The following is a 22577-nucleotide window of genomic DNA, read 5'->3' on the forward strand; positions in this document are numbered from 1 at the left end:
GGGCACATCTTAAATTCCTTTTCATTTCCCCAAAGGTAGTCCACTTTAATGTTAATTAAAGCACTACCGAATTCCACAGCACACAACCACAAAGACACATGAGGAAACACAAGGCCACAGGAATGATGTCCCAGCTCACCGACCTCAGCTAAACACCTGCATGGAAATACCTCCACCAGGAGATGTCACACGCTTTCTTCAACAGACATACAGCACCTTCTGATGCAACACTGAAATAAAAGGTGAAAAAATGCATTCAATTATTTCCAGACAATGTTTCTGCTTGAAAAGGCTGAAATTTGTCTGCCTTTTTTGAAGGCAGCAGAATGAGTTTAATGCATTTGGCCTGCAGGTAAGATATATCACAATCTCTGGAGTTGGAAGGGACCTTTAAAAAAGCTCTCTGACAAGAGACTGCAACAAGCTCAGAACTCTGCATGTTCACATTTTATTTAGCTGACAATCTGTATTGCTGTCAATCCTCAAGTCAGACTGTATGTGCTGGGCTCTAAGATCCATCAAATGGGCAAAATGAGCACATCAAAGCAGCTGATACATAACACAGGCTCAACACAGGCACAACAGAGCACTGCCTATTCTAACTTGTCCTCCATCTGATTCTCTCTGAATCTGTTTCATGTCACACATCAAACACACACAGGTGTGTTTGACACCTCAGCTTTTACACCCAGCTGCACCACATTCACTTGTATGTCTTGTGCAAAGTCATAACAGCAAGATGAGCTTCATCTTAACTAGCTGGAGACTTAAGGGCAATACTAAAGACACACTGTAACTCCAGATGGAACACTCAAATACATAAACTCGGTCACATTTCTGCAACACTTACCTGAGCCATTTATTACCACTTCATCAAACCCACCGTTAAAATTAATAACAAGCAACAGTTCTGGATGAAATTCATTACTTGCTTGAAACTAAAAGCAGATGACTACATTGATCCTTATTGAGACGTGGGGTTTTGTAGCTGTTTCTTTTCCATTTCAGAGCATAATCATATTCCATTTTAAATAAATCCACACTACACCCTGCAATCAAACAAGCACTTTTTCAAAAGCCACTAAAATGTATATTTAGATGTTTCCAGCAATTTAAACGCTCAGTCAAGCAGCACAGAGTGCTTATTGTGTAACACAGGATTAGATACCAGATATTTTACTCATAACCGAAATGTCTTGGAGTCCCCAGTCAGACACAAATGCAAACCTTCCTAAATGACAGTCTGCAGACAACAAATTCTAATTTGAACAATTGAATTCTATTTTGAATGCCTGAATTCTATTTTGAACTCAGAAGTTCTGAATAAAGCTGTGCTCCTCATACCAAAGGGAGAGGCCAAAATAAAGACTTTTAGAAATACTGGAAGACTAAATAAGCAAAGTGAGCACAAAAACATCACTGAAAATACAACACAGGCAAGGAAGTAGTAGCAAATGGTTGCTTTTCTTGTCAGTAAGCACTGTGAATCACTAACTTCATATTTATGATTTATTTTAAATCATAGAATAGAATCCTAGAATCTCTGGAGCTGGAAGGGACTTCTGAAGGCCACCTAATCCAACTCCCCTGCAATGAACAGGGACACCACAGCCAGATCAGGGTGCCCAGAGCCTGCTCCTACCCAGCCTTGACAGTATGCAAGGAGGGAGCGCCCACCACCTCTCTGGGTGACCTGCTCCACTGCCTCACCGCCCTCACTGTAAAAGACTTTTTGCTTATCTACCTTAAATCTCCCCTCTTTCTGCTTGAAAACATTTCCTCTTGCCGTGTCACCACAGACTGTGCCAAAAAAGTCTGTCCCCTTCTTTCCTGTAGCTCCCTTCTAGATACTGGAAATGTCTCAAGGATTATCTTCCCTTTATACAAGTGCTAATGTGGATGGTCAGGATGCCACCGGGTCTCAGAGCCTGAGGGCCCATCTCAGCTCACTATGAATAGGAATGAAGTCCTCACCATCACTAAACATCAGCAGCAGTCCAACCACACAGCTGTGGCATTTGTCCTACAAGGTCTTTAAAATGCTATGAATTTTTCCACTTTCATTGGAATAACGTTCCCATGTAGCAAGCTGCTGAAGGTGGTTAAAAGGAAAAAAAGAGAAAAAAAAAAAAACTATAAAACCACGAGAACAACAGAACTTGGTTTGGATTGCTTTCCTTAGCTGCCACTGAAGCAACATTTGTATCACATACTAATAAATAAATAAATAAATAAATAAAATAAAGAACATTGTACCTGCTGGAATGTAGCTGATAATTTAAAGAGGAAAACCCTTTCTCTTTCTTTACTTCCCAAGAGCAACATAAAAATAGAAATTACCCTTACCATCGTATTGTTGTCATTATTTGATACTTTATTTTAAGTAAGTCCAACGAACAGCTTATTCACATTATGCATCCCCTATGAAGGTTCTTATGTCAGGAGGGAACAAACCAACTGCAGTATCAGTGGAATGCAGCTGCACCACCAGCACTCACCAAGAGACATCCTTCCTCTGCACACATCCATGGGGTTGTGCCACCATCACATCCTGGAAGCAGTGTTTCAAATGACATTCTTTCCATGTGCATTACAAATAAATCATTAAGCCCACATTTCCCTTTTTAAAAGGAACATCAAATACCATATAATGCACACAGTGTTCTGTTAAAGTACTTTATCTATGCGGTACTGTCCTCCAAACAGCATTTCAGAATTGCAAATAGCATACAAACAAATGAGAAATTTGTCACACCTTTCAGGGGAAGCCTTCTCACATTGCTTTCAGCTAGCCTCAGTAGAATCCCAACCAGGTAAAGGAAAGAGGAAAGAAAAAAAAAAAGAATTTAAGTTAAAACAAAACAAAAAACAAGGCACTGCTAACCTAAGGATTCCATCTAGCAGCCAGCACAACAAGGACTCTTGCTGCCATGCCAGCTTAGGCCCCCTGCTTAGGCCTTGTAATCCAAGGTCAGGCTAGTTTGTAAACACAAAGGAATTAACATACTTGCTCTCCCAACAGAACGTCAAGTCTGCTAAATTTGGATACCAGCATTCTTGAGATACTGTTCATGAACGGAATTCTCAAGCCTTGTTTTTCACTCCATCTATAATAGAACTTAAATGTATATATATGCCAACCAAAAAAATAACCTGGGAAAAAAGCACTGAACATCCCGAGATACTTATTTAGTTGAGGGGTGAAGGAGGCCAACAACAGCAACATTAAGATGTGAATCGGGCTCCATGCTCGTGGCTGTGTATCAAGCCCTGCCCTTGATGAACACAGACTTAACAAACATCATTTACCATGACACCAGGCATCTGGCAGCACAGCCACACCTGCCTGTGCCTCAGGTAAGGTGTCAGTTTTAAAAAGAGAAATAATCCCTGAGGCCTCTCTATTTTGCCCACAGCCACGGTATTTGATCCCATTTCCACTGCTTATTCTTTCCTAGAAGCTCACACCCCTTATCACCATCTATAACAGAAAGTTACTGCAGTTACAGAAAGTTTAAGAAAGGAAGACCCTGGGAACAATGAGCCTCACGTCTGTGCTGGGAAGATCACGGAGCAGATCCTTCTAGTTGCCATGTTAAGGAACATACAAGATAAAGAGGTGAGCCGGGACAGCCAGCGTGGCTTCACCAAGGGCAGACTGTGCCTGACCAGTCTGGTGGCCTCTTATGGAGTGATGGCATTGGTGGACAGGGAAAGGGTACTGGATGTCATCTACCTGGACTCTGCAAGGCCTCTGACACGGTCCCTCACCACATCCTTCTCTCTAAATTGGAGAGGTGTGGATTTGAAGGATGGACTGTTTGATGGATTAGGAATTGGCTGACTGGGCGCAGCCAAAGGGTTGTGATCAATGGTTCTGTGTCAGGCTGGAGGCCAATCATAAGTGGTGTCCCCCAAGGGTCGGTCTTTGGACCAGTGCTCTTCTACATCTTCATCAATGACAGACGATGGCATCAAGTGCACCCTCAGCAAGTTTGCAGATGACACCAAGCTGAGCAGTGCAGATGACACACTGGAGGGAAGGGAAGCCATCCAGAGGGACTCGGACAGGCTAGAAAAGTGGGCCCACGTTAACCTAATGAGGTTCAGTAAGGCGAAGTGCAGGGCCCTGAAATTGGATCAGGGCAATTCCAGGTATATACACAAACTGGGAGATCTCCTTGAGAGCAGCCCTGCAGAGAAGGACTTGGGGGTCCTGGTGGACGAGAAGCTGGACATGAGCCAGCAGTGTGCGCTTGCAGCCTGGAACTAACACAATCAGTTGAAACTAGATGATCTTTGAGGTCCTTTCCAGCCCAGGCCATTCTGTGATTCTATGACACAGCTATAGCACAGAGCAAACAGTGAGAAGGAATTTTGATGGAAAGGAGGCTTGGCTTCAGCATCTTCACTTCCACAATTAAAAACCTCCAGCACTTGAAGGGCAAAGCAGCAGCAGAATAGCACAGGGACTAACTGCCTCCCAGGGAATGCTTGTTTTACCAAGGAATTGCAAAACTGTGTGAAATAGCAGCAAAATATTGAGTATCAGGATTTCTGACATTTATTTCAGGTTCTGGGAAAAGAACATTGAGTCCAGTTGTTGCAACTGCTGTAGCCATTTCTGGAATCTCTGTCCTCAGCCTTAAGGTCCGTGTAAGTTTCCTAATTTTGTTCCATAACTGGCTTCTTTTCATGGCTCCACTGGAAACAACGTGATGCTATTTCACAGCTGCCCCATTGACAACAAGGGGGGAGAAGGACTCTGAACTGAGACATCGGGATTCTACACCTTCCAGAGTGACTCCTGAGCCTCTTGCAATGTATTTTAAATAGCAAAACATTTCTAAAACTTCAACATATTCTATTGTTCAATAAAGTGGAGAAAATTCAAGCCCTTAAAGGGGATTATAATCAAGACAATTTTGCTTGTTATGAGAGATGTTAGCTATAAAATTGCAGTCCAAATGCAGTAATAGCTGTCAGACTGCTAGATCTACAAGACAACTCTAAAAAGGCTTTAAAAAATAACAGAACTCTCTATGGTTGATGTCAAGGTCTGCTCTTTTTTAATTCCTGTTTTTTTGTGCTGAATACTGAACAAACACATACACACACCATTAAACATATCTGTAGTCTTACAATAAGAAATCTCCAAAATACTGCAAGGATACATTTGCTCTTAGAACTGTAACAACTTCATTAAGAAATATGATTTCTTTCAACATTATCATTTCATTAATACCTGCATTCTTCTTAAGAAACACTCAAAAACAATTCCAAAATACAGTGGCCACCTTGAAGTAAAATGCAGCACTGTTGTTCTCCTCCTCGTGTCTCCAAATACACCGGTGATTTCCTGCAATAAATCTTACCCACTGGAAGTATCTACTTGCTGTTTAGTAAGGAGTGTTTTTCTGTCACCAGGCAATGCAAAGCAGAGTTGTGGCTTCTCGATGAGTGTAGTCAGGAAGTGAAAAACCACTCCTCAGTGACCATCTTTGCATCATGTTCCACAAATAGCTACCCAGCAAGTTTCTGAAGCAGCTCAGGCACGAAGCGGCTGAGCTGTCAGAAAGCTGCAGGCTCCTGTAACAGCCACCCTTCCCCAGGAATACAGCAGGGAATGCTGAGCCTGGATTTTTTAAGATGTCTGAGTGATCCGAGCAAGGAATGGCAGAGTAACGAGCCTTACACGTGTATCTGGCAAGCTCCTCGGTACCATCATTAAAAATGGAACACCACTGTACCTGAAAGCCTATCTGATAGGGGCAGCAGTCCATCCTGTTTCTGCAAATGAAGATTATGTCTTAAGACTATCAGTATTTTTGGACATCTAAGTGATAAACAAGAGCAAGTGATAAATCACACATGGACTATCAAAGAGCCTTTGCAAGGACATCACAGACTTCTAAGGAGATTGCTGTCTGTGAAAAGCAAACATTGTTAAGAATTGAAAAACAGCCAGGAAATTGAACAAATTTTTGAGGTCAATATTCTTCACTGCAATAGACTAATTGGGTAATAAAGATTAATTAGCAGCATCCAGTCTGAATAAAACGGCCCATTTGTAGCCTATTCAGGTGCCTAGAAGCTACTGAAATCCCACAGAGCTCACTTGCTAGCCCTCCTGTTCAGCTCCAATGCAAAGTGCATACAAATTTGAGGCTGCTAGCTTGGGAACACAAATTCTCATTCAGATAGCAGCACCCTAACCCCAAAACCACATTCAGTCTTCCTAATCTGCTTTCTTGATGCTTCCCCAGCTTCCTCATTTCTGGTCATGCTGCAGTGACAGAGGTGCCTCGTCCAGTACAAACCTGTCCTGGAGACAAGTTCATTCTGGTGACACCGAGTTAAAGGTACTGGGGATGAGAGCACTCAGAAAGCAGCACCTCCCAAGTAATTTAACCATTACACCTCTGTGAGGAAGACCCACAGACATCCATCACAGAGCTGCTCCAGCAGGTGTTGGCAGCAGCTTGAATAAACGGAGATGCCCCACATTCCTGCTGGTTCCCCGAGCTCCGACAAGGGAACCTGGAGCACATATCACTCCCTGAAGACACTGAAGGTACTCCCAGGGCAGATGGATAAAGTCATTGCGGCCTAGTGAGTCTTCACCACTTTTTAAACCATCCTGAAGCAGAACTGCCATAGCTCACCTTCCTGCCCAGTCATTTCCATTGCTCTTTTTACCAGCACTGGAGCCCATTGCACAGCAAATAGCACCAAGGAACTCACTGCCATAACTCAATAAAGGTCTAGTTTTCACCCAAATTAGCTCCACACACCTTCTGACTCGGGAAAAGCCATGGCCAATGTCACTTCTCACAGTGAGGCAGCTCTGACTGCAGCAAACTCCACCCACTCTCCACCCGCATCCTCCCCAAGTACCAATCGCCTGTCATTAGCACATCATTGGAACCCATTCAAATGATTTCCCCTCTCCTCCTCCCTCCAGCAGTGAGAATTTTTGTGAAGTACTTAACTCTCAAATTGAGTGAATTGAGATCTGACTTATTACTGCAAGCCTCGAGCTGCTGTAAATAGGTCCAGCAATGCTCACTGTATTCGTTCGTTAAGTATTAGAGAAAAGGAAGAGTGAAATAGGGATATTTCCAGATGGCTATTACAATTACATTATCAACACTAAAGAAAATAATTAAATTTAACAATAAATAGGCAATATAAAGAGAATCTAATATCAGTAACGCATATTATAGGGTGGGTAAAGCGATCTGCTTACACTACACTTTAAAATCAGGCATCTCAAATCTGGAAAGGAAATTAGGTGTGTGCTCTGCCATTCAATATCCTACAGCCAAAAGAGCACAGAGTCCCCTGAAGAATGAAAACAGTATTGCTGTTAAGCAACCTGGCCAGAAATGCATGTATTTTGTCTAAGGATGAATACTAGGGGAAAAGAAATACTGGGGAAAGGTAGGAGGATGCTCTGAGAAGGGCTGTGAATTATTAAACAATTTAAAACCTCTCCTGTTGAGATCAGCAAGAATGAACAGAGAAGTAATTATAAATTAAGTGGGATTTTAAGAAATACACAGAAAACATGGTAAAGAAAATAGCAGCTAATAATAAAGGGAACTTCTGAGCTTAAAGTAAAGCAAAGCCAAACTCTTAACAGAGAAATGTTATATTGCAACACAACGCGACTGACAAACCCAGTGCCACAGGAAGTCACTGAAGCCAAGGACTTCACTCAGACTCCAGAAGAAAACAGCTATTTAAACACATAATAACACTAAGAACAAAAATACACACACAGCTGAAGGAATCTAAAGCCTCACAGCCCAGAATGTCAGACAACATCCAAACAGATGACCAAGATCTACCCATCCAGCCATACTAGCACTTTACCTAGCTGAGCCCACAGCACCCAGCAGCAAATGCCAAGGAAAGAGTACAAGAGTACAACATGGCAAGCAGAGAACACTCTGTCCCTTAAGGCAGCTGAGCTCAGAACACTCCTCAGCCGTCTTAAGGCTGGCATCTGCTAACCATCTAACCCCAAAAAGCAGCTGGTGTTGGCCAATTTCTGAACACAAGGTGTGCATGACTTCACAGTTGACACTAAGTGATTTTAATTTCTTCTCCCACCTTGCAATTTTAGTATTTAAGAGAGAAAACCACAGATTTATTTGCAAACAGAAGTCAATGCAATACTTGGAGTCAATCCAGCAAGTGCATCACCCAGACTTTTGGAATCCACCCATCAAGCCCACCTCAAATGACACAAGAATAAAGTCAAGACTGAACACCACATGTCTCATTTAAGCAGTAGCCCCCCTAAAAGTGAGTTTGAAAAAATCCCCTTTAGACACAAATTAAGAAAAAAAGAGAACAGTTCTATAAACTCTTCATATCCTCCCTTCAACTGAAAATTTTTAAAAAATCATATATATATTTCCAAATTTACTGATAACACAATGGGTATCTGTGCATACGTACAAATGTTTGCTTGACTTTGAAGCTGGCCCTGCTTCCAAGTTCGGATGAGCTAAGTGACTTCCAGATATCCCTTTCAACTTATATTATTCCATGATTACATAGAAAGCATTCCCAAAAATTACATAGCAATGCATTATAACCCTAATTACAATCAGGGACTGTAATTAGGATTCCTCCATAGGCTATTTATTAACCTCTTTGTATTTCTTTCAAAAATCTGAGCTTGACTTCTTCAAGTAGTTTCCTCTGTAACCAGTCAGACCTTTAGGAACAGCAGCACTGGAAACTCAAACAAGAAAACACAACATATAAAGCATTCAAAGCCTCTTCTTTATCATGCTGCTCCATATCTCAGAGTAAGCAGTGGTCAGCTGTCATTGAACAACAGCCCAAAAGTTTTATTTTGTTTTCTTCACAAAAAAAGAAAACAATGTTTAAAAAAGAAAAGAAAGGAAGAAAGAGAAAAAGAAAAAGAAAAAGAAAAAAGAAAAACAACACAAGCCTACGCTGCCCTGTGGGCAGAATTAATTTAAGCCTGTTGTCATTTTTCCATCCGGTGTCCTACCAGCCCCATCTCACCTGCACTACCAGCTGCACAAACAACTGGGCGAGCAAGCAGCACACCAGGATGGCTCACAGCTCAACACACAGCTGCTGCTCTCCTGATGCAATACGGGCCTCTGTTCTAGCTGCCCTTCTGCTGGGAATACCTGTCAAAAATTTCACAAAAATCTGTCACCATGTAGGTAACATCTTTCATCATCGTGAGACCTGGTTGTGTCATCTGAGTGACTGAAGAATCACTTTAATGGGAGAAGACTGACAAAGATTTAAGTGTAACAGAAAGGCTTGCGTTGGATGGGACCTTAGAGCCCACCCATCCCCACCCCCTGCCATGGGCTGGCTGCCCCCCACCAGCTCAGGCTGCCCAGGCCCCATCCAACTCGGCACTGAGCGCCTGCAGGGATGGGGCACCCACAGCTCTATGGGCAGCTGTGCCAGGGCCTCACTGCCCTCTGAGTAAAGAATTTCCTCCTAACATCTAACCTAAATCTCCCCTTTCAGTTTAAAACCATTCCACTGTGTTCCATCGCTATCAGACCATGTAAAAAGTTGGTCAAGTAATTGCACAGCTTTTGTGCACTTGGAAAGCCCAGCACAAAGTTCACAGAAACTGTCAGGTCATGAATCTGTAGAGCATCAATCATGTTAAGAACTTCCTCACAGACCCAGAGAAACTGTTCCAGCATTCTCACAGAAACAGAGACTGTTTCGGAATTCTCACTCACAAGAGTCCCGAAAAAAAAAGATAATAAATGAATTCACTGTTTCCTTCCCAATTTCTACTATAAACAAAGAGTAAGACATGGTATTTAGACAAAGCATGGGGAGCGATATACGCAGCTTCAGAGAACTGGGAATGAAATCACATCACATCCCCTGCTTCCCAGTGACCCCTGCCAACTCAAAGAGAAACCACACAGCTCAGCCTGAGGAGCTGAAGCAAAGCCCAGTGGAAACCCAAATGCAGCCGCGTGCCCCTTCCAATGCAGCACCGCCAGCCTGACAGCTCACACCCCACTCCACAGCTCGCAGCCCTCCAAGCTCTCCCAGAGGGTAGCACTGCGCAGCACTGGGTGCCACTGGGACAAACTTTCAGGGCGAGGCAAGGCGAGCTGAGTCTGCTCTGGGAGAAGGCCAGCACCGCTGGAATGCTCCAAACGTTCCATGGGGCTCAGACTCGCTGGCAATTTATTTGTACGGCGCATTCCACATAACGCAAGAGGAAAAAACCCTTCTGCAAACACTGAATTAAACAAACCAGGTTTCCAAATTCTTTTTCGGATGACTCAGACTGTTTTAGCCTCTATAATATTTATGTCCAGAATACAAACATACACTGGCAGTAAAACATCGCAACTGAAAATTCAGCTGCACTAACACTCCACTTTAAAAGGGGATCAGGAGCTTAAATGGCTCAGTTCTGAATGCTGCTCTCAATCTTTGCTTTCAGAACTGTTTACAAATACTGTAAGGGAGAGCTCTGGGGGAAAGAAAAAAAAAGAAAGAAAGAAAGAAAGAAAGAAAAAGAACTGACAGAAGTGCGATGTGTGTAAGTCCATCAGTCTGTAAACACCAGGACAGAAATAAGGCTTCTCAGGAAAGGATTATCCTTTCCAGGGAGTTAAAAGGAAAGAGGCAAATCAAAGAAGATCACTAAAACCCTCAGAGCCGCAGAAACAGCCAAGTGCACGGGGCTATTTTATAACCCTGAGATTCGTTCGAGGAACACTCTTAGCCTCCAACCCAGCAAAACAGAAACACCCCAGCACAGGAACGGAGCCCTTAGCGACCACCGCTGCGGTGAGGGCATCCGGGGGGGCTGCAGGTCGCCTGAAGCGAGGCCCTGATGCAACGGAACCGCCAGCATCAACAGGAAGGTGGAAGCGGGCGAGGTGCGGATGACACACATCGCCCCTGTCAGAGAAGCAGAGCGCCAGAAGTGTTAAACAAGCCGCGTCTTCTGCGGGAAGGCGCATCTTCATCAGAAGAAAAAGAAGGGGGAAAAAAAGCATTTCGGAGCGTTAATTTAAGCGCTCTCAACAAGTTTTCCAATTAATTACTTTCTCGGGTTAATTAAGGCGCGGGCAGACCGGGAACGAGAGGCGAGGCAGCGGCGCTGCTCGCCGGCTGACGGGCAACGTGCGGGAGCGCCGCGAGAGAAAGGCGCGGGGCGCTGAGGCGGCGCTCCGCACACCTGAGCCGCGCGCCGGGACAGCGCCGGCACCGCGCGGCCGCCTCCGGCGACGCTCCGCACGGCGAGGGGGGCGGCACGGGGCTCCGAGCGGCGGGACGCGGCCGGCGCTCCGCGGGTCAGCGCGGGAAGGGGAGAAACGAGGCGAGGGAGAGCAGAGCGGCGGGCGCGTACGGCGCGCGGAGCGAGGCGAGCTCGGGGACGGGGGTGCTGAAAGCCAGCGCCGGGAAAGGCGGGGAAAACCGACAGCCCGGCACCCGGCACCGGCCCCACGCGGCTCCGGGCGGGGAAGGGCCCAACGCCGCGGCCGCCCGCGGACCCCGCGCCGCCCCGCTCCGCTCCCGCCGCGCCCCGAGGCCGCGCCCCGCCCCGCGCCGGGGGTCTCCGCGCCGCGGAGGCCGAGGGCCTCGCTTCCCCGGGAGGCTCCGATCGGAGCGGCCGAGGCTGCCGCGCCCCGCCGGCCCCCCCGCTCGCCCTCCCGCCCGCCCCCGGCCCGAGCCCCGAGGTGAAGTTGGCGCCCGCTCCCCCCGCGCGCCCCGACCTTACCGCTGCCGCGCGCCGCAAACAACGGGCAGCGAGAGGAGCGCGAGACTGCGAGGAGGCGGCGGCGCGCGAGGCAACAGCCGGGGGCGGGGGGAGCGGAGAGGGAAAGGAGGGGGGAGGAGCCGGCGCGCGCCCGAGCCGCAGCCACCGAGCGCGCGCCCCTGAGGGCGTGGGGCTCTGTGGCGGGCGGGCGGAGACGGAGTGATTGACGGCGTTCTGATCGAATTGGCGACGAGGGGAAGGGAGAGAGGCGGGCTGAAGGACGAATCTCCACCAACGGCCGGCAGGGAGGAGGGCAGCTTCGTTTCGACGGGCGTCTCGCCGGCCCAATGAGAGCGGGAGCGCGGTGAGAGCTGCTCCCTTGCTGGCCAATAGAGAGGGAAGGGGGGCGGAGCTTCCTGTGGCAAAGCGGAGCGGGCGGAGCCGCGCTGCCTGCGCGGAGCCGGGCGGGCCGGGGATGCGCCGGGAGGCCCCGGGCCGGGCGGTACGTAGCGGGGCGAGCGGCTCCGGGGTCCGTCCGGGATCGGGGTCCGTCGGGTGGGCGGCTCGGCCGCGGGAAGCCCGACTGAGGCCGTGCCGGGCGGGCTGCTCCGGCCCGGCCCTGAGGGAAGGGCCTCGGGCGCCGAGCGCGGGGGGTTGGGAAAAAAGGCTCCGGAGCTGCGGGCGGTCGGCGCGGAACGGCTGCACGGCGCGGAACGGCTCCGGGCTGCCGGAGTCCCTGCTGTCAGGCGTAAGGTTTGCGTTTGCAGTGTTCCTGTGGGGAGCCCGGGTCTGGTGCTCCCTGTGGGCCCCTTCCCGCTGGGCACAGCCCGTGCTTCTGCGCGTCGTTCTGCCCATCGCCCTGCGGGCCCTGCGGACCCCGCAGCGCTGCTCGGGGAAAGGAGCGCCGCAACGAAGAGCGAGTGAAAGCGCTTAACGCGGGCCTACGGGAACGCGTCCCGTTGCTCAGATACCCACTGAGTCGGCCTTAAAACGTCATTTAGTCGTTAGATTTATAGTTAGTTGGGCTTCAGTTCCTACAGCTTGTAAGTAACTTTTGAGCTTTACGTGTAAACTTGAAGCTCTGCTGTTGTCAATGTAGAGCTGAGTGCTGTGTTTAACTTTCCCTTTCTGTTTTCCTTCTAAACAGGACATAATTAGCTAACACGAAATTCTAATTATTGTGCTCATCCCACCGAGGTCAGTAATACTACTTGCATAGTGTCTCTCATCACTGATAATTTTCACTTCCTGCTAATTACAGGAGTCCTATTAAGAGCCAACAGCGTTTTTATTTTTATACTCTGCCACTGCCATTACTTCAGTGCTTTCACAGAACTGGTTCAGGTGCATACCAGATTTGCATCCCTTTCCCAAGGTTAGCCACCTTATGACAGCTCGCCTCCAGCTGTCTGCAGATGCTGTTCTTTCTTTCCTTACAAAATATGGTCACGTTCTCCTTGTCATCAATCCCTCCATCACTGCCATCTGTGTCCCCAGCTGCCAGGTTTTAGATTTTTTTTACCATCCCATGCTTGTACTGCAGGACTGTGAGATCTCAGATGTACCCTTGGATTTTTTTAATTTTCACCCCAAAAACACCTATAGAACTGCATGGAGCCTTGCAGTTCTTGTCCAGTTGTGCAGGTACATCTCTTAACTAATGAAAGGCAGCGTCATGTCCCTTGCTGAGGTTTTGTCTGCTTGTTTAAATTGTGTCACAAGGTGGTTCTGAACCTCAAGAAATGAGTAACTTTCTAACTAAGAAGTTCCACCTAACACCTCTTCTCTAGCTTTCTTTTTTGTCTTTTCTACAATAAAGGTGGTGAGGCACTGGAACAGGCTGCCCAGAGAGGTGGTGGATGCCCCATCCATGGAGACATTTCAAAGTCAGGCTGAATGGGGCTGTGAGCAACCTGATCTAATTGTAGATGGCTCTGTTTATTGCAGGGGAGTTGGACTAGATGACCTTAAAGGGTCCCTTCCCATTCACATGAGTCTGATTCTGTTTTCTCTAGAGACAGTTGATAGCACCTTCTTCGAGTATCTGATAACCTGATACTTCTGAGTGTTGAATTTCCTTTTGCCTTTCAGGCACAAGTTTCCAGTCTGCTTCTTTGGTTTCTCCTTTCTTCAGTTTGCAAATAAGAGGTTCTTCTCCCTGTAGTGCCTGTCGTGATGATTTCCAGAATGAGTTCTCTGGAATGTTTTCATGAAGGGAACGTTGACAGTTCCAGATCACTGCTGTCTTCACCGTAGCCATCAACTTGTACTTGAGAATTCTGGAAATATTTTCAAAGAGCGGGAAATACTTAAGGTGGATTATGATAATTGTTCTGTAGTCCTGTCTGCCAGCTGGTTTATGTGTGTTCCTATAACCAGAGCAATGCTAGCTGAACTTCCATCTGTTCTTTTTTCAGCCTGCCCAGCAATTTAAATCTCATGTATATGTTGCTGGTCAGCTCTGCCCCATCCTCGAGGATGGGTCCCAGTTCTGCCCTTCAGTAACTGGCTTTCATTGCACTGTTAGGCAGCCTGAACAAGCTACAGAAATACTATTTACAACTTTATTTTCACTTGTTCAGCTCAAGAAACTGGCCTGGGGTCACCCAAGGATCAGAGGAAAGAGCTGCACTGACAGTAACCCCAACTTAGATTATTCTAGGCTTGGCTGGATCTGTTCCTTAAAACAAATTCCACTTTTGCCCTCAAAGACTTAGCAAAAATGAAAGTTAGTTGAATCACAAATCAGGTGACAGAGGGATGATTTTAGTGGCATACATTATGCCTGTCCCCTAGTCTAGTTTAGTATTCAAATGGCGGGCGGGGGGGGGAAAACAATTAGAAGGGAAGTGTTGCTAATAGTTTTCTGCCTGTTCAGGGAGTTGAATAGACTTAGTGGATCTGGTGAGCATCAGTAAGAACAGCAGCCACAGCAAGAGCCAGCAGTGCCTGGGAGGGAAAGGGGCTTGTCCTGCCCCTCTGGGAGCTGGCAGGAAGGTCAGGTGCTGGGTTCTGTCAGCTAGAACAAAGCAAAGTTCAGTTTGTTTCAAGCAAAACAATTTTGGTTTTACAGAATTAATTTTTATGACATATCTAAATCTCAAATATTGAGAATAGTTGCTTATGAAACCTATTTTGGCACTGTTTTACTGGTATGTAATTATTCACTGTTGTAGCTTGGATGACTATAAGAAGGATCATAGTTCTTCCTGTTCCTGCTTTAAAGTTGGTACTTTAGACTTACAGTGAAATTCTTCTGGCAGCTGTAGTGGTTAAAAGTCTCATTTAGGAATATAGAAACCTTTATGAGTACAATGGCTGATAATTTGTTCCTGTTTTTCTTTCATCATGACTACACTGCGATTTAAACATACTACCAAGCCACTAAATAGAAGTACTCCTATCAGCGTGCATACTTTAGATACTTGCCACAAAACAAGCATTATCTGTAAGTTTCAGTATTTTAAGATTGCTGTTTGACAGAAAGAGGTGCTATTACTGTGCATAGAATATACCTGGTGGTTGTATAATGACAGCTTTTGATGGCCCTCCTCTGCGTTTTGTTTCGTTAGGTTGCTGACCACTTGCCAGACTTCCTCTTCAAGCTGTTTAAATGAGAATGTCCCTGGCACAAAGAGTACTACTGACATGGCTTTTTACGTTACTCTTCCTCATCATGCTGGTACTGAAGTTGGATGAGAAAGCACCATGGAACTGGTTCCTCATTTTCATTCCAGTCTGGATATTTGATACTATTCTTTTAGTTATGTTAATTGTAAAGATGGCTGGACGTTGCAAGTCTGGCTTTGACCCTCGCAATGGCTCCCAGAACATCAAGAAGAAAACCTGGTATCTCATTGCAATGCTGCTTAAATTGGCCTTCTGCCTTGCCCTCTGTGCTAAGCTGCAGCAATTCACCACGATGAAACTAGCCTATGTATTTATCCCATTGTGGGCCTTGCTCATTGGGGGTATGATTGAACTTGGATACAATATTTTTTACGTAAGAAGAGACTAAGCTGTACATGGCTCTCCAGTTGGAGATTTGGTACCAGTTTGCTGGATTATTAGTTCTGCCACAAATGTGATCCCTAAGCCAGAATGCCGCCTAAGGAAACACGCTGGAGACGTGACCTACACCAGGCTGAAGACCAGAAGTAGACTTGTACCATTTTTTTATTTTCAAATGGTCATACTTTCTCTTGTAAATAAAAGTATTTGTTCCACATAAGGTGTTTTAATATGGTTGTTTGTTATATGGAGTAAAGTCAAGCCTTTTTCCACACAGATAGATACCAGAAGGAACCACAGATGTTCATCCCACTGAATTCAGCACTTAGGGGATCCCTGTAAGGATGTTATCTATGTCTTATGTTGTCACACAAATTTAAGAGTCAGTAACAAATGGAAGCCAATAAAAAGAGCAAAAAAGTAACTTAGCAACATCTCTTTGACATAAGAATCCTCTTTTAGTATGAAAAACCTGAACCTAAACTGAATTCTTAAGTGCTGAAACACAAACAATATGGTCACCTAGGGAAAAAGTTAGAAACTGAACTATAGCAGCAGCTTAACATTCAGAAAAGAGGAAGAACAGAATAATTATGATCATCTCTCCTAGCAAGAAGTCACTTGTGCTTTAAGAGACTGCAGCTGCTGTAATGCATTTGTACCTGCAGGAAGTAGTATTTTAAGGAAAAAGTTTTTAATGCTATGGTGTATTAAATCCATGGAGGTGAAGCCTTGGCTTTTCAGAGCATCAGCAAACACAGATATGAGCAAAAGTACTTTTTCACATAACAAATACAATGAATGGAACTCCTGGGAAGATCTGAACAAGAATCCTTTTGTGTGGGCTGGAAGTGCTCTGCCTGGAGCCAGGATAACATCAAATTGAAGTCTAAGAGCTTCTTATGATGAGGACATCATAATATACTGAATATGCTGATCCATTTACGTTTTCTGGGTACAAAAAAAAAGTTTCAGTGAGTGAAAAGAGCCAGGGAAAGACTTCTGAGGTAACAGCAGTTGATTAAAATGCCTCATAGGAAAAATATTAACTGATTGTGTTCAACTGTATGTCCTCTAAAAAGGAAAGGTCATCCTCCATCCCTAGATTTTTTGCTTGCTCTTCAATCATACAGACAGACCTGGAATAAATACGTAGCAACCACGACCTGTTGCAGCCTGAAGCACTGGATCATGGCTTGGAACACAGACTAACAAAGGATTTTTTAGCATCCATTCAGGCTGCTTCAGTGTGGTCGGCTGCCCTGTCTTGTAAATGGGGAAACCAGGGAATGGGAAATCTTTCTATTCTTTAGCCATTGTAAAGAATGTTGTAACACATCAGCTTTTGCTAAGCACATTTGTGTACTCCATCCCAGTTTACAAGCATCACGATTTATGGGAAGCTGAAATCAGAACTTTTCTTCCCTCCGGAAGGAAAAAAAACAATGGAACACCACATTTTCATTCCTTCGGTAGCAGCATTCCTCTTTGGGAGGCATCCTGCTTAGCTCTAGAAGAGCCTTCAGCAATGCCTACGTGTTCAAGTCAGACTCTTGCCCACTCCTGAAGAACAGGCTTTGGCATCTTTGTGAACTTGAAGTGAAAACAGCACTGCAGCTGGGCGTAGCTGGGGGCAGGAGGAAGGGCATTCACCTCAATGCAAGCTCTTCAGCCTGCCTGCTATGGAAAATGAGTGCACATACATACACGACATATGGAACAGTCTGCGCACCTTCTCTGGCTCCCATGGCTGAGATGCATTCTCTGTTATGTCACATGGCTGGCAAGCTAGGCTTCATGTAAAATGTTTATTGGATGCTTGAAAAAATGATGGAGAAGGTGAAAATTATACAAAGATCCACCGACCTCTGAATCATGGTCAACTTCTATGAACCACTTGCTACAAACACATAACCAGGACCTGAACTTAGGCGAGGGGGTCTCAGTCCTGAATAAGGCTTGATGGACAACACGACAGAACCACCAGGCCCCACTTACTTTGATGCAGTATGTTAGGGCACCAAGTGTCAGAGTGAGCACCCATGGCCTTTCCACAGCTGAAGATAGAACAAGCAGCAAAAAAGCCAAAACCCCTCCTGCTCAAAAGAGCAGTATGGATTTCCTCACTGAAGCTGCTGATGTTAACGGATGGTTGTAACTGATGTTAAAATAGGAATCAGCCTCATTAGGACCTGCTGTATTAGAAGATGAATTTACAAGATGAACTGCAGAAGTGACTGCACCTCCTTCACACATCCCTCTCCAGTTCACAAATGCACTTACTATCTCAAAGTGTGGCATCTCCAGTTTACTAGGACTGAGCACAATTATTTCAAACTCTTCTCACTGGTGACAGGATGAGGGGAAATGGCCTCAAGTTGCACCAGGGTAAGTTTAGGTTGGATATCAGGAAAAACTTCTTTACAGAAAGGGTTGTTAAGCACTGGAAAAGGCTCCCCAGGGAGGTGGGTTGAGTCACCATCCCTGGAAGTGTTTAAAAACTGTTTGGATGTGGTGCTCAGGGGTTTTAGCAGAGGGTTGCTAGAGTTCGGGTAGTATGGTTAGTTTGTGGTTGGACTTGATGATCTTTAAGGTCTTTTCCAATCTGAGCAAGTCTATGATTCTAAATCTCCTTAGAATTGCTGCTTACTCTCAGGTTTTTTTTTTTTTGTTGTTTGTTTGTTTTGGGGAGATTTTGTTCTTCATCCTTTTTTTAAGGGTCTACTTAAAAACCTTGAAATAAATCTCTGGTTCGAAGTGCTGCGGCAGCAGTTTCTTCCTGGTATCCTGCATAGGTCATGCACAATTTCATTCATCAAGAGACCTTCTTCGGATGCAGCCACCTGAAAGCACTGAGTTTTACAAATTTTTTCTTGGTCATTTCAGAGGTACTTTGATGAGAAAAATATCCCTTTTGATTTGGTACTTTGCATTGGTTCTAACGCTGACTTAGAGCTGCTGCTGCGATACCTTCGTTCTCTTCTGCCTTTTTCTGCTATCAGAACTTCATTCAGAAAAATCCAATCCAAAGTTTGCTGTGACTCTTCAGAAGCTGATGCAGGAATTACAGCTGTTTATAACTTCCGAAGGCATTGGTTGCAGCACTGAATCAAGATGAGTGAAACAAAAAGGCAGATTTGATAAAGCATTGGGGAACACAGAAAGCTGATGCTGAGATGGCTCATCCTGAATTGCCAGAAGTCACACCCAGTTACGTGGTGGTACAGCAGAGAACGCCTGTCCCAGTTATGTGGCACAGCTGTGACATGGAGCAAGGGGGAAGATCTGCTTCAGAATGCAACTGAAAAGTTTTCTCTTCTGAAATGAAACACTGTTGATCATATCCATATGACTGATATATATTATATAGATAATATATATATTGATAGCATATATATGGTGATAAATATTCTACATCATTTATTTCTATTCAAATCATTCATACAAGCTTGAACACTTCAGCATGCATTATAGATGAGTATCTACTTTTGTCAGATTCAGGAAAATAAATACTCAATGCACATGTGTAAAAGACCATGAGACTAAATTTTTCCATTACTTATTTCTATTGCTTTTCTTGATTTGTCAGCATCATAGAATAGCATGAAGTTCTCTGTTCTTGTACTTGGAAGATACAGTTGTGCAACATACATCCCAAACTTGAACCTGAACACTTTAAGAATGTGCATACATGCATTCCAAATGTACTGCTTGGCACAGATGACAACATTCAAAATAAGATAGCACAGGACTGAGTTACAGGGTGACTTAAGAGATGAAAGCAGTACTATTTCTGACAAATACACGCAGTAGTACAGAAGCAAAATTTTATCTCAGGGAAATTTTCACATTTGCCCAATAGAAAAGTGGTCTAATTGGCAAGATTTTCTTCTTGGGACTCTCTGGAGCGCCTTTCTCAGCTAACTGCCCTACAATGCAACCAGATTTAAAAAACAAAAATTCCATGGAAATCAGCCCTTAAAACACAAGCCTAACCTCTGCGACACACCACACTGTCATTCAGGTGAAATGGAAATCAGTTGGTAGAAGGAAACATATTGAAACAGTTACTGCAAAATAAAACTTGATAAAAATAGAACTTTAATCTGCTCCTTTAATCACTGTATCAGAATATCACATCCATACACCAAATGTTGAAGGAGTATTTAGGACTAATGACCTCATCAGAAAGCTGTCTATCAGCGTGACCAGAACACAAGGCAACCAGTGGTTCCCTGGCACTTAAGTACAGAACAGCTCTAAAGCAGAAGCAATAACAGCATCACAGTACAAAGGAACACAGCGGCCCGAATCTGATACATGAGATTGGGAAAGACCACATTCCAATGACTCTAACAGAACTAGCAACCTAGATACCATGAAGTTAATCACTGCTTCTGGATGAGAAGCTGCACACACAGCAGAACTGTTTCTATTTATTTTTTTTTTTTAAGAAAAATGAAATGAGTGACCAATGGGAGTCAAAGGTTTCCAAGTGTTCACGTGTGCAGGAAAGTCAGCAGGATCGGCACAAAACATCAGCATTATCTATTACACAGTTCTTAAAGTGCGTTTCACCCACCTAATAAGTTACCAAACAAGTAGTAGCAGGGACTCACAACCCAGGAAAGCATTTTTAAGAGTGTCTCACACAGCAATCAGAAGTCATCCTTCCCATTTCCGACTCGTACACATTCACATTCAGGTCAAAGGCGCCGGCTGCCTACAAGTGAACTTCTCAGCTTCATCTGACCATTACAAAAACGAATGCAATTACAGCCGAGAAGCCTACAAAGATGTCTGATACCATTTGATCAGAATTAGTACAGCTTTCATCAATAGGGTCAGGTGGTAACCCCTCTCACAACAGGTCTTTCTCCCATGAGCATAAAGAAAACATGGATTTTTTTCATCAATTCAGCATTCTTATTCACATGCACATATTAGAAAATGGTCATTTTGAAACAAAGAATATTTTCCTTATGTTTCCTGGAAGACTTCTTCAGTGTTCCAAGTTGATAACATTCTGCCAATCTGTTTCCACAGCAGTCAACCATTCCACGTTTCCATTCCCTACATTATTTGCAATGCCAATGTATTTACTGCGCACATGTATTTTTGCTTAAAAATCAATTTTATTCATCACCAAGGAATTCTTTCACAGATGAATACTTAAATCATCACCCTCTGAAATAATACTTTATTTCTAATACTAGATAGAATTAATATTTCCATTAAAGTATTGAAATATTCACTATAGTAACAAGGAAGGGGAAATCTGCATGCCAGCAGTACCTGTAATGAAAAGGCTGTTTTGGAGTCAATTTGCAGGCATCGGAGGGCTGGGGGTGACACAACACCAGTAACACCTGTATGTAACACATGAAGCCAGCTGCCAGTGAGATGCAAAAGCTCCAGTAATCATAACAAAAACAGTAACTACCATCTTAAGAGCTATTGGTAGGGTCAGTAACAACGCAGCTCTTTGCTACCCACAAAAACGGCACGGGATCTATGGAAACATCTCTAAGGTTCTGCACATTGTGTCATTAGCTGGGACAGCACAGCAAACACACGGATTTGACCACCACTGCAATACAGGCACTGTGCCTCGCACAGATTTTTCCCATCTGCAGAAGAACATGGGCCAAAAGAGAACACCAGAGATTTCAGCCAAAGTAACAGTCATAAGAAACTGAAATCCAGGGGGAGGAAAAAAGCAACAAGCAAAGATTGGTGTCAGTACATCGCAGGGCAGGAAAGATTTATTGCTGGAGCAGAAGTCTGCATGTGAAGCTGATGTATGCAACAGGAGCAGAGGATATCGCATAGGACCACTTGACACCAAGATTTTTGTCAGACTAATGAACAACTGGGGAGCTGAAATTCTCAGAAATTGTCCTCTCTCTTGAAAAGCAACCGTATCAAGATGAATACACCACAGATAGAGGACAAAGTTTGGTTTTCAAAGATAGCCAAGTGTATCCCACTGCAGCTGGTCGATGCAACCCCTGTGCACGTTTGTGTACAATAGCAGTTCCGACAGCCATTGGTTGTATACTGTTCATACAGTCCTCTCTTCAAGCTCTGCCTAACAGTCAAAATCTAATTGTCTCAAAAATAAACAGTGCATAAAAATTGTAAGAACTGCTACTACTTCTCTCTCAAAATTCTGAAAGTGACAAAAAATGAGTTTAAAACGTGGGCAGTTAAGAAGCAAAATGTCAGAATGAAGACATACCTGAGCAGACGTTTGAGAGCACACCAGCCAAGACCACTGAGCAGGTTTTCAAGTAGAAAAAAGTTCTACTGTAAGTGTAAAGTCGTATTTGCTACACTGTTTTCAAAAATTGATTTCTTCAGTCTAGAGAGGACCCACAGTACAGAAAATAGTCTACCATCAAGGGGGGGGGGGGGTGATGTACACATTTCACTAAATCCAACAGGAAAAAAATAGAATGAATGCTCAGCATACGGATCAACAGAACACAAATGAGATTCAATGGGGAAAAATTTTTTAAAAAGCCACACCTGTCAAGGCTGGGTGGTTCCTGTAAAGCTGGAGCTGTGTACTAATGGATTTGAAAAGCTGCGTGCTGGGTTTAAGCTACAACCTGCAGCTCCTCCCTGCTCTCTGATGGCTGGCACACAGAAAAGGAATGGAACAGAACGGCGTGTATTCGCAAAGCCAGGAGATTACGGGTGGAAATTTCCAGATTGTCCAGAGAACACAAAAGGAGCTGAGAGCATGTTTCTATCACAAAGGCTCAAATCCTTACATGAACCAATTAACACTTAAAATCCGAGTATGCTGGAG

At 44.7% G+C, this 22577-nt stretch overlaps 2 protein-coding genes across 9 annotated transcripts in view; one reads left to right on the forward strand and one right to left on the reverse strand.

Moving 5' to 3' along the window:
* PHTF2 (putative homeodomain transcription factor 2) overlaps positions 1–11903 on the reverse strand; it is a 65584-nt gene extending 53681 nt beyond the window's left edge. For 2 of the 3 annotated variants that reach the window (XM_090135457.1, XM_031592759.2), the window contains exon 1: positions 11771–11903. The gene's annotated coding sequence lies outside the window, so the exon portion shown is untranslated. Of the gene's footprint in view, positions 1–143; positions 1275–11770 lie in introns of those variants that run through there. The other variant, XM_090135454.1, reaches the window with a different exon arrangement.
* A 45-nt stretch (positions 11904–11948) lies between these two features.
* TMEM60 (transmembrane protein 60) lies at positions 11949–16292 on the forward strand. 6 transcript variants are annotated; one of them, XM_090135480.1, is made up of 4 exons: positions 12158–12251; positions 12897–12946; positions 13914–14063; positions 15322–16292. In XM_090135480.1, exon 4 carries the CDS (start codon positions 15363–15365, stop codon positions 15765–15767), a length of 405 nt encoding a protein of 134 aa, XP_089991606.1. In that variant the 5' UTR covers positions 12158–12251; positions 12897–12946; positions 13914–14063; positions 15322–15362; the 3' UTR covers positions 15768–16292. The 6 variants fall into 6 exon arrangements, with proteins under 6 accessions (XP_031448881.2, XP_031448726.2, XP_031448798.2 ...); XM_031593021.2 differs by lacking the exons at positions 12158–12251; positions 13914–14063 and adding an exon at positions 11949–12113 and having other exon boundaries at positions 15322–16290; XM_031593101.2 differs by lacking the exon at positions 13914–14063 and having other exon boundaries at positions 15322–16290.
* The last annotated feature ends 6285 nt before the right edge of the window (positions 16293–22577 follow it).

The sequence above is a fragment of the Phasianus colchicus genome, chromosome 1, assembly GCF_987193195.1.
Source record: "Phasianus colchicus chromosome 1, bPhaCol1.hap1.1, whole genome shotgun sequence".
Lineage (NCBI taxonomy): Eukaryota > Metazoa > Chordata > Aves > Galliformes > Phasianidae > Phasianus > Phasianus colchicus.

Bases quoted from the DNA above. Each gene is read 5' to 3' on its own strand.
- TMEM60 (XM_031593021.2), top strand. From the start codon at position 15,363: ATGAGAATGTCCCTGGCACAAAGAGTACTACTGACATGGCTTTTTACG.